The 10,773-nt window shown below is 41.0% G+C and overlaps 1 protein-coding gene across 7 annotated transcripts in view; it reads right to left on the reverse strand.

Moving 5' to 3' along the window:
- IGF2BP2 (insulin-like growth factor 2 mRNA binding protein 2) overlaps positions 1-10,773 on the reverse strand; it is a 203,069-nt gene that overhangs the window by 43,236 nt on the left and 149,060 nt on the right. For 4 of the 7 annotated variants that reach the window (XM_011981882.1, XM_011981885.1, XM_011981884.1 and 1 more), the window contains exons 2-5: positions 10,483-10,531; positions 8,805-8,856; positions 4,616-4,679; positions 1,592-1,864 (exon numbers count right to left, since the gene is read on the reverse strand). In XM_011981882.1, the coding sequence (XP_011837272.1) occupies positions 1,592-1,864; positions 4,616-4,679; positions 8,805-8,856; positions 10,483-10,531 (438 nt within the window). Of the gene's footprint in view, positions 1-1,591; positions 1,865-4,615; positions 4,698-8,804; positions 8,857-10,482; positions 10,532-10,773 lie in introns of all 7 variants that reach the window. The other 3 variants (XM_011981880.1, XM_011981879.1, XM_011981883.1) reach the window with 2 other exon arrangements.

A 10,773-nucleotide genomic window follows, 5' to 3' on the forward strand; every position in this document is an offset into this window, starting at 1 on the left:
TTTTTGTTAACTTTCAAAATTACATACTTGATTATATCCTTTTTACTCTGGCTGTGAGAAAGCCTAGAGCCAAGTCTTGGTTGACTTCTAAAAAATGGGCACACTTTGAGAGCTAACCCCACTTCTATTTAAACTTGTTACATTTTTTTTCTCAAGCCACCTTAAACGATTTTTGGAACAAAAAGACATAAATAAAAGTCACTTTCACAGTGAACTTGGAGGGAAAGCCAGGGCTGATTTAAAAATAAAAGGAATACCAAACAGTGACCTCCCTCTCTATTTCTTCACTTCTCTCCTAAGATGCAGCACTGCAGACTCATCCATATCAGTGTCTATTATTTGGGGATATATAAGACATTTTGAAGAAAATAGCATTTCTCTTTCAGGTTACAAGACACTCACTGAATGACCCGAATAAAGTGCACTAGCCCATGTAAATAATTACTATGTGTCAGTAATTGGGTGCTTTGCAATTTAAGTACTTTCATATTAATTATTTCACTCAATCTGCCTGATTATGCTAATTGTCATAATAATCCTGGCAAAACAGACAGGAACCCTCTATTTATTTATTTATTTATTTATTTATTTAGAGATGGCGTTTCACTCTGTTGCCCAGGCTGGAGAGCAGCGAGCAGCCATCTTGACTCACTGCAACCTTCACCTCCTGGGTTCAAGCGATTCTCCTGCCTCCGCCTCCCAAGTAGATGGGATTACAGGCATGAGCCACCGTACCTGGCTAATTTTTGTATTTTTAGTAGAGATGGGGTTTCACCATGTTAGCCAAGCTGGCCTCGAACTGCTGACCTCAGATGATCCCCCTACCTTAGCCTCCCAAAGTGCTGGGATTACAGGGGTGAGCCTCTGTAATACAGAGGGTGCCTGGCCTGAACCCTCTTTTTATAGAAGAAGCAAATGATGCTTAGAGAGGTTAACATCTTTTCCAACATCATAAAACCATTTAAAGTGCTACAACTTGAACGTGAGTCTTTGTTTTCAAGTCCTAAGCTTGCTTTATTACATCATGCTACAGTCTTAGAAGGATATAAAAATCAACAACTCCACAAGACATTTTATTCACTCCAACTCTTATAACCAGTTTAGTCTCCCTGAACAGAGAGGAAACTAAACAGAAGGCCAGTGTGCTTTATTTCTTGCTTGACGTGGCAGTGACTCACCCACTTCTTTGTGAGACTACCTATGTGGTCACAAAGAATGGCCACCCTCAGGGATCTGACTCAGGGGAAGAGGAAGAGCTATGATGAGTGGGTTCTAGGATCCCGCAGAGCTCTACACCTCTGCTTTTGTAGAAATCGATGCATCCATAAGCATCAGTTCGCTTACAGGAACAGTCCTGGCTGTGAGGTTATCAGTACCCTCTTTATGAACCTTTAGCCTCTCAGCATGAAAGCTTATCACAGCCCCCAGCTTGATGTTAGTCTGTTAGTAGTCCTGTTGAAAGAAGCCACTGTTTCTGACAGCACAGCCCCCCACTGCTGATGTAAGCAGTTGTGACCTAAGAGTGGCTGAGACCCACCAGCACGCAGGGGACCCCTCAGAAGGAAGCAAAGGAAGCCCCAGAGGCACGTACCGGGACTGGGTCTGCTTAGTGATGTTCTTTATGGTCAAGCCCTCCTTTCCGATGATGGCACCAACAAACTGGGTGGGGACCAGGATCCGCAGCGGGAAATCAATCTGTCTGGCCTGAGAAGTGCCCCCAGGGGCGTGGCCTTGCTCCCGGGAAGAGTGGTCCCCACGCTGGGCTCGCTGAGGGGGCGAAGGGGAGCTCACCTCTTCATCCGGGATGTAGGAAATCTTGAAGGAGTAGTTCTCAAACTGATGCCCGCTAAGCTTCTCCATGGCTCTGAAATGCAGCAGGAAGGGGAGCTTCATCAGAAACCAACATCAAGAAAGATCCTCCTGCAAGACTGGTTCATTCACTCCCCATTTAATAGGCACCTATATAGGTGCCATGCCAGGCACTGAACATACAGTGGTGAGCAAGACAGACACCATCGCCACTTCCTCAGGGCTTGCGGTTAACAGTTAAACAAGTAATCACAATGGATCAGCCTGGTCAGGCTTCATATCCAACATTGCAGCCTGGTTTCTCCACCACTCCAAGGCCATTTCCCCCTTATCAAAAACTCTTATAAATATCAGCATAAAATTATGACTCATTTCTTCTCATTTTAATTATCATACATATTATTGAAAATTCATAAATATGTAGGTGCAAATAAAATCCTAATCCGCTATCTTTACTGTCTTTCTTAAATATAAACATATTATTGTTTATAAAAATGGGTTAATATTGTACATACTATTTTCTAACCTTTAAAAAAAATTAATATTCTAAACACTTTTTAATGTCATTAAATACCTTTCAGTATAATTTTCTCACACATGACTCAACTGCAGTATCAGTATACTTTTTAATGACTGTTTAACATTCTATTGATTCACCATAGTTTTTGCAACTGATCCTTTATAGTTAGATATCTGTTGTGTCCAACTTTTACAGTTACATACAGTGTCACCATCGACATTTTAGCAACTACAACTTTGCACAGAGGACAAATTCCTAGCAGAATTGTTAAGTATTGCCCAGTGGTCCCCTGGAATGGTTTCAACATTTATGATCCCATAGCAGTTTAGGAGACAGCATTTGTATCCTCGAATCTTCAAATGCACAGAGTGCTGTTATTTAAAGATATTTATCAATTTGATAGGGGATAAATGATACACCACTATTATATTCTTAAAATGACATATGAAGTAGAATATCCTTTTTAGTATATTTTTAGCAGAATTAACCCAATTTTACTAGGTTAATGTTTAGGACTTGTAAATTTATTATGAAAAAGCACCTTTTGAATTTAATAAAAGCAATAAAGTAATATCATGTACAGAGGTCCACCCAAGCAGCAGCTAGATAAGGGCTGTGGACTTCAGTTGTTGGTATATCTCCACTTACAAATGTGTACAAGGTAAAGTTAACACTAAATGAACTATTACCTTTTTTTTTTTTTTTGAGACAGAGTTTCGCCCTTGTTGACTAGGCTGGAGTGCAATGGCACAATCTCGGCTCACTGCAACCTCCGCCTTCCAAGTTCAAGCAATTCTCCTGCCTCAGCCTCCCGAGTAGCTGGGATTACAGGCATGCGCCACCACACTCGGCAAATTTTGTATTTTTAGTAGAGACGGGGTTTCTCCATGTTGGTCAGGCTGGTCTTGAACTCCCGACCTCAGGTGATCCGCCCATCTCAGCCTCCCAAAAGGCTGAGATCACAGACATGAGGCACTATGCCAGGCCTGAATTATTACCTTTTTCAATGCAAAATTAACATTTTGAAAACTAGCAGTATGAAAATGGATTAAATATCTTTGTATATTGAAAAAGAACACTATAATCCTGGGATGTATAGCGAAGGTTATGCCACATCCATAAAGCAAGACCAAATGTGACCATAATTCTAGTTATAATAACCTGACAGGTACTTTAAGGACCTCCTACAGAAAAGGAACTTGTTTTTGTTGGTCTTTTAGAGATAGTGGTCTCACTATTTTGCCCAGGCTGGCCTCAAACTCCTGGTTTCAAGTAATCCTCACCCTCCCAAGCAGCTGGGATTATAAGCATGTGCCACCACATCTGGCTGCTGCTGCTGAGAGGCAGCATCTCAATCTGTTGCCCAGGCTGGACGGTAGTGGTGCAATCACAGCTTACTGCAGCCTTACCATCCTGGGCTCAAGTGAGCCTCCTGCCTCAGCCTCCCAAGTAGCTGGGACTATAGGTGTAAGCCACCATTCCCAGCTAATTTTTAAAATTGTTTTTGCAGAGACCAGATCTCCCTATGTTGTCCAGGTTGGTCTCAAACTCTTGGGTTCAAGCAATCCTCCGGCCTTGCCCAAAATGCTGGGATTACAGGCATGAGCCACCAAGCCTGGCCTCATTGTATTTTAAGAGACTTGATCTCATGTCCATTAATAGCTAAGCTCAAAATTAACCATCCCTGAAGTAATGAATGTGCACTGGAAAGAGGATGGGGATCGGAGAAAAGAACTCAAACCAGGTGCTACTGATCAATCACTCTCAAGACAATTCTCTCAGCTGCTGCTGTCACTGAGGTGGATTCCCTCTTAATGTTACACACACAAGATTGATGTTTTGGTATAGGCTTGTGTTGGTTCCTCATGGTGCATGGAGGAAACTCTAGGTAAAAGTGGTCCCAAGTGTTTGGCAAAGCAGAGTCTAGGGGACACAGTGTCACAGATATGGTGCCCTCTATTCCTGATCATGTCAAGACACAGCTCCCATCTTGGTTTTGATGCCAAGGCTCAACATTTTTCAAGTCTCTACACAGTCCACAAATATCCTGGTGTGAATGTCCTGGAGCTCCACTGACATGTCAAAGATGGCAGGAACACCCTGGAGCCCTACCAACATGTCAAAGGTGGCTCAGACGCCGTGGAGCTCCATGGATACATCAAAGGTAGCAGATATCCAGCTCACAGATCTGCATCTTTTTAGAAAACATTTAAAAACACAGAACTCAATGGAATTCAAAGATGAAAACAAATAAATTTAAACAGAAATAAGCCCAAATCTGCTTACATTTTTGCTTCTTCCCTTGTTGCATACGTGACGTTGACAACGGCGGTTTCTGTGTCTGTGTTGACTAGGGAAAAAGCAAAAACTACACTGTCATAGGAAAAAGCACTGTCACCCTCTGGCTTAATGTAAACAGACAAACTTTAGAGAAAAACGCATAAAAACCCTCATCACACTGGCTCCATAGTTATCTGAATGTCTGTGTTTATTCATCTGAGTTCACAGTAATTTGTAATCAATTGTACATAACACATTCGTGATCAATCGTATAAACAACTCAGAACCGTATTTTCCACATATTGTATAAACACTTTTATACGAATATTTTGTATCAGTACATTTTCTTTGTATCTTTTATTTCTAATGTCTATATAAAATTGCAATGAGTCAAATGTACCATGACGTGCCTAACCACTCCCCAATTGTTGGCAAGTAGGCTGTTCCCACTATTTGCTATTCTAAATAGTGTTGCTAAAAATCACCTTTGTTGCAAACATTACTGGATTGTGTGTTCTTCTGAATTACTTCTTTAGGCTAAAATCACAGAAGAAAAGTAATGCAGTGAAAGAACACGATGATTTTTTTTTTTTTGAGACAGAGTCCTGCTCTGTCGCCCAGGCTGGAGTGTAGTGGCGCAAACGAGGCTCACTGCAAGCTCCAAGCTCCGCCTCCCGGGTTCACGCCAGTCTCCTGTCTCAGTCTCCCAAGTAACTGGGACTACAGGTGCCTGCCACAATGCCCGACTAATTTTTGTATTTTTAGTAGCGAAGGGGTTTCGCCATGTTAGCCAGGATGGTCTTGATCTCCTGACCTCATGATCCGCCTGCCTTGGCCTCCCAAAGTGCTGGGATTACAGGCGTGAGCCACTGTGCCCAGCCGCCACGATGCTTTTTAATGCGTATTTTCAGACTGGTCTCCTAGAAGTTTGTATCAATTTATTGCATCACTATCAAAGTATGAGTTTTAATTATAATTTGCATTAATTCTTAAATAATTGGACATACATATAAAACAATAAGAAAATGTTTTAATTTTAATTATTCATTCATTGACAAGGTTGAACCATCACTATTTTTGTTTCCCTTTGACTGAACTTTTTGACTGTGTAAATTAAATCTAATAAATAAAACCGACAATTCTAATTTCCTTGGCTAAAAGAGAAAAGTATAAACTCTATGACTGGCCAATAAGGGATTACTCTTGTGAACTGTCTTATCATAGATCATAATTTCTTGCTTCTTCTTCTATAGTTAGAAATTAAAAATAAATTCAAATGCCAGAGAAAACTGTCTCAATCCAAGCCAGTAAACTTAAACACCAAAAATATATGTTTCCCAAAACAAACACAGGTGACTAGATCAATTCTTCCCTTTAAGACATTTAAGCTGTTGGGAGTCTGGAGTTAACAACAACATAAAGTTAATAAGAATTCAAGAAAATTATGATAAAGCTGCTGTCCAAAGTAATAATAAAACTGTATAATGTACGATTCTTTACCCTGGACCCATGCTTGAGCTTCAAGAATTCGATAAACCCCTCCAAAATGATTCAAACTGGTGGAAATGTGAATTTTTCTGGTTATTTTATAAGATTTGCAAAGGGACCTGAGACTCCAAAAAACTTAAGGACTACTGTTAAAAATACTGTTTGTTAAATAACTTTAAAGTAGTTGCAGCCTTTATGGGTTGCAGGGAGCTGTATGTAATGCTCAGAAAGAGCTGCCACTGAGAATGACATGCATAAACCCGAGCCCAGCCCTGGCCTTTGCCTGGAGTGTCCATAGCACACTTTAATTAACACTTAACCCAGAAAAGTCCTCACAGTGCAAAACAGGGGAGATGCAGCCCATAACTGTCCTCTCTCACTGCTGACACAGAGAATGCTACAAAGGTTTCATATTTGCTGCTTTCTAGTGCTACAGATGAGACTGTAGACTCCCAGAAAGGGCTGGGTTTGAACCTCCTGAATAAAGCTATCCATTAGAATTCTCAGATTCTGTGGTCACTTCTTAGTCATATTCTCTGTTCTTCAAAGATGTTAGTCTTCAGGAAATCAGGCAGTTCTTTCATTCTGCGACGAGCTAAGCTCCATTCAAATAATTTATTTCACTGGACATGAAAGTTCTATAAAGTTACCTAAAACTCTACTGAAAATATTTTCCTGCTGAATCAGGAATCACTCATGTAACAGGACAAAACAATAGCCCAACAGTTCTATCCTGTTGTTGTTAGGCAGCTAGAAACTGGGGGTTCTCTAGGGCCCAGCTGCCCTGGGAGCTGTAAACTGCTCCAGGGACCTGGAATATATTTTTCTTGTGTAGCATTGTCCTGAGTTTATAATATAATCTTAATTAGTAACTTTTACAGGTTCATATCTGCAAGGCCACATTGCCTACAACATCCAATCACTACAATGTCTTCTTTTCTGCCGGGCATGGTGGCTCACGCCTGTGATCCCAGCACTCTGGGAGGCCGAGGTGGGTGGCTCAGTTGAAGCCAGGAGCTTGACGCCAGCCTGGCCAACATGGTGAAACCCCGCCTCTACTAAAAATACAAAAATTAGCCAGTCATGGTGGCACTCACCTATAATCCCAGCTACTAGGGAGGCTGAGGCACGAGAATCGCTTGAACCCGGGAGGCGGAGGTTGCAGGGAGTGGAGATCGTGCTCCTGTGCTCCAGCCTGGGCAACAGAGTGAGACTCCGTCTCAAAAAAAAAGAGATAGTCTCCTTTCCATGTTGAAGGAAATAAGAACTAAGAAATAGAATCCTTGTAATCATGTCTTCTTTCTGAGCTCTTTCCCTTCACCTTTGGGCATGGGCAGGCAGCAGCATGGAACTGAATAATATCTGAATAATTACTGCTTTTAAACTATTGAACTGGCAGAATAGATCACATACAAGAAAATGGGTTATTTGCCATTTTTCCTAAGTGAACTTGAACAATCCCTTAAGCTTATGTATGACTCTGCTGTCTACGAACGCCTTACACAGGTTCTCTTTGGGTGCCACAACTATTCGGTGATACAGGAAGGGTAGAAACTTTTCTCTCAATTTTACACTTGTGCATACTGAGTCAGTGAGGTTAAGTGACTTTTCCAAGGGTTTGCAGTCAGTAAATGACTGAATTTACACATTCTGTTTTCTAGGTCAAGTCAAAAATAATCTTGATCACGTATTATTGCCTGTCACGTCAGGAGTTTGGAATCTACTTCTCTGGGACTCTTAAAGAGCTACGTAAGATAACAACTTTAGGTACCATTGTTTTCCTTTTAAAAATCACAGTATTTCATGCTTTAGAAGATAAAAAAGAAGCTGGCAGGAAGAAAAGTATCTTCTGAGCATTTTCAGCACCGTTCCTGAGACAGGTGTTCTCAAACTTGAGTGTACACAAAAATCACTTCGGGGTTTTTTTTTTTTTTTGAGACGGAGTCTCACTCTGTCGCCCAGGCTGGAGTGCAGTGGTGTAATCTTGGCTCACTGCAACCTCCACCTACTGGGCTCAAGCGATTCTCGTGCCTCAGCCTTCCAAGTAGCTGGGATTGCAGGCATGCACCACCATACCTGGTTAATTTTATATTTTTAATAGAGATGGGGTTTTGCCATGTTGGCCAGGCTGGTCTCGAACTCTTGGCCTCATGTGATCTGCCTGCCTGGGTGTCCCAAAGTGCTGGGATTATAGGCATAGGCCACCACGCCTGGCCTCGGGTGCTTTTTTAAATATAGATTCAAGAGCTCTTCCCTGCAAGACTCTTACTCAGTAGGTCTACAGTAAGCCCTAGGAATCTGCATTTCACAAGCACTTCAAGGGATTATTGGTATAGGAGTCCTATTCGTTGGGTAACACTCAGTCCAAGACATTAGGGATCTGTTTCTCTTATCCAGGAAAAGGAAAGTAGCAACAGTGTAAATCCAATTACTCCTAAGTGAATTAAGCTTACCCTAGCCTAACAGCACTTGAGTACACTGCACAGTATATGAGAAACAGCTTGTAAATAATATTCCTCGAAAAGGCAAACTATATAGACATAGACAGAGACAGGTATCTCTAACACATAGATGTAAATACATATACTCTAGGAAGTTTATTTCAAAGAAATATGAACTTAGTATTTCTCCCTGGAGTTGACCTAATCTATAAGAAATAACAGGTAATATCTCACTCCAAAACCAGGCTAACTTCCTCAGTTATTACCTTGTTCCACATTCTCCACTGTCCCATATTGAGCCAAAAGTCCATCCAACACCTAAAAGAGAAAGCTTCCATGTCAGAATGGGGAGGCAAGATCATACGTACAAAAAACACTACAGTGATATCCCCCCGCAAATGAATTAAAGAAAAATAAAAAGATGGTTATAGGAATAATCTAATTAAATTGATATTTCAGGTCTTCCATAAAAACAGAACTGAACAAACATATAGGACCTTCATTCGCTTATTGGCTCCCAAATAATCTGTTCACTAAGGTTACACAGCAGAATTTCAGTCTTAGTAACTGTTAACAATCACATTCATCATGATGGTTGGAACACACTACTCTTATAATGAGAAGCAGAATAAAGTACAAGGCTCACTCCACTTTCTTGAAATATTTAACAATTCTTTTACAAGGATCTCTTCATTTTACAAGGTAATAGGATGTGTACGTTTGAAATTTTCCATAATAATCAGGTTTTTTGTTTTGTTTTGTTTTGTTTGAAATGGAGTCTCCCTCTGTCACCCACACTGGAATGCAGTGGCACCATCTCGGCTCACAGTAACCTCCACCTCCTGGGTTCCAGTGCAGCAATTTTCCTGCCTCAGCCTCCTGAGTAGCTGGGACTACAGGTGCCCGTCACCACGCCCAGCTAATTTTTGTATTTTTAGTAGAAACGTGGTTTCACCATGTTGCCCACGCTAGTCTCAAACTCCTGACCTCAGTGATCCTCCTGCCTTGGCCCCCCGAAATGCTGGGATTTACAGGCATGAGCCACCATGCCCAGCCAATAATCTTTTTTTTTTTTTTTTAAGTAATAAAAACATTAGATAAAACATTGTTTCCTTTAAGCCACTGTGATTTTCTTTGGGTTGGGGAATAAAATATGGGGCAGTTTGTTTTTAAATAATGCAATAAGGCCACTCCTCATATTCTTATTTTATTTTAAGGTAGAAATCTTATAAGCTTTACAACTCTGAAAACATATCTTAACTGTTACAGCAACTAATTCAAAACAAACAAAAAATTCTGCTAAAACCAACAAAGACTTTTCTACTTTTGTTGCCTTTTCATCAACTTTTTTTTTTTTTCAAATTATAATCTGGAAAGATAAAAATCTTTTTTAAAATCATGAGATACAAGGCAGGTGGATTGCTTGAGCCTAAGAGTTCGAAGCCAGCCTGGACAACATAGCAAAACCTCATCTCTACAAAAAATACAAAATTAGCCAGGCGTGGTGGCATGCATCCATAGTCCCAGCTACTCGGGAGATTGGGGTGGGAAGATCCTGGACCCGGCTGCAGTGAGCCATGATTGGGCCACTGCACTCCAGCCTGGGTAACAAAGTGAGACACTGTTTCAAACAAACAAACCAACAAACCATGAGATACAAATCACGAACCAGGTATATATTTTGTTTCTTGGCTTATTTACTGGTGCTTGGTAGCATGGTACTTGAAAAGACAGAGCCTGAGGGATCAAAGCACACATTCTATGAAAGAAACAAATACGACTCCAAACTCATTACAGATCACATACATGAGGGTACTGAAAAGAAAGAGGCAGGACGCAGAAGCTTTCTGGGAAACTCTGAGGCCCTCTAATTCCTAAATGTAAAATGGAACTAAAGAAGGGAGAAATGTCTCATCAACCCATTAAAAATTGACACTGGCTTACCTCCCACTGCAGGTGAGGAGGGATGTTTCGAATCTGAATTTTCCTGCTCCTGTAAAGACAAAATCACAGACTATAACACTTTCTCCAGGACACAAACTATAGCAAATAATAAAAACCGGCTTAAATCTGTCATTTGAGTTGCTTTCTCACTGTGTTCACCATGGCATCAACAAAAAATTCCTAGTGTGAATCAAGAGCACAGTTGTTTGGTTGCTGTATTTTTCGAGACAGAGTCTCGCTTTGTCGCCAAGGTGGGGTACAGGTGGTGTGGTCTTGGCTCACTGCAACCTC

Source organism: Mandrillus leucophaeus, unplaced genomic scaffold, assembly GCF_000951045.1.
Source record: "Mandrillus leucophaeus isolate KB7577 unplaced genomic scaffold, Mleu.le_1.0 Scaffold231, whole genome shotgun sequence".
In the NCBI taxonomy this organism is placed as follows: domain Eukaryota; kingdom Metazoa; phylum Chordata; class Mammalia; order Primates; family Cercopithecidae; genus Mandrillus; species Mandrillus leucophaeus.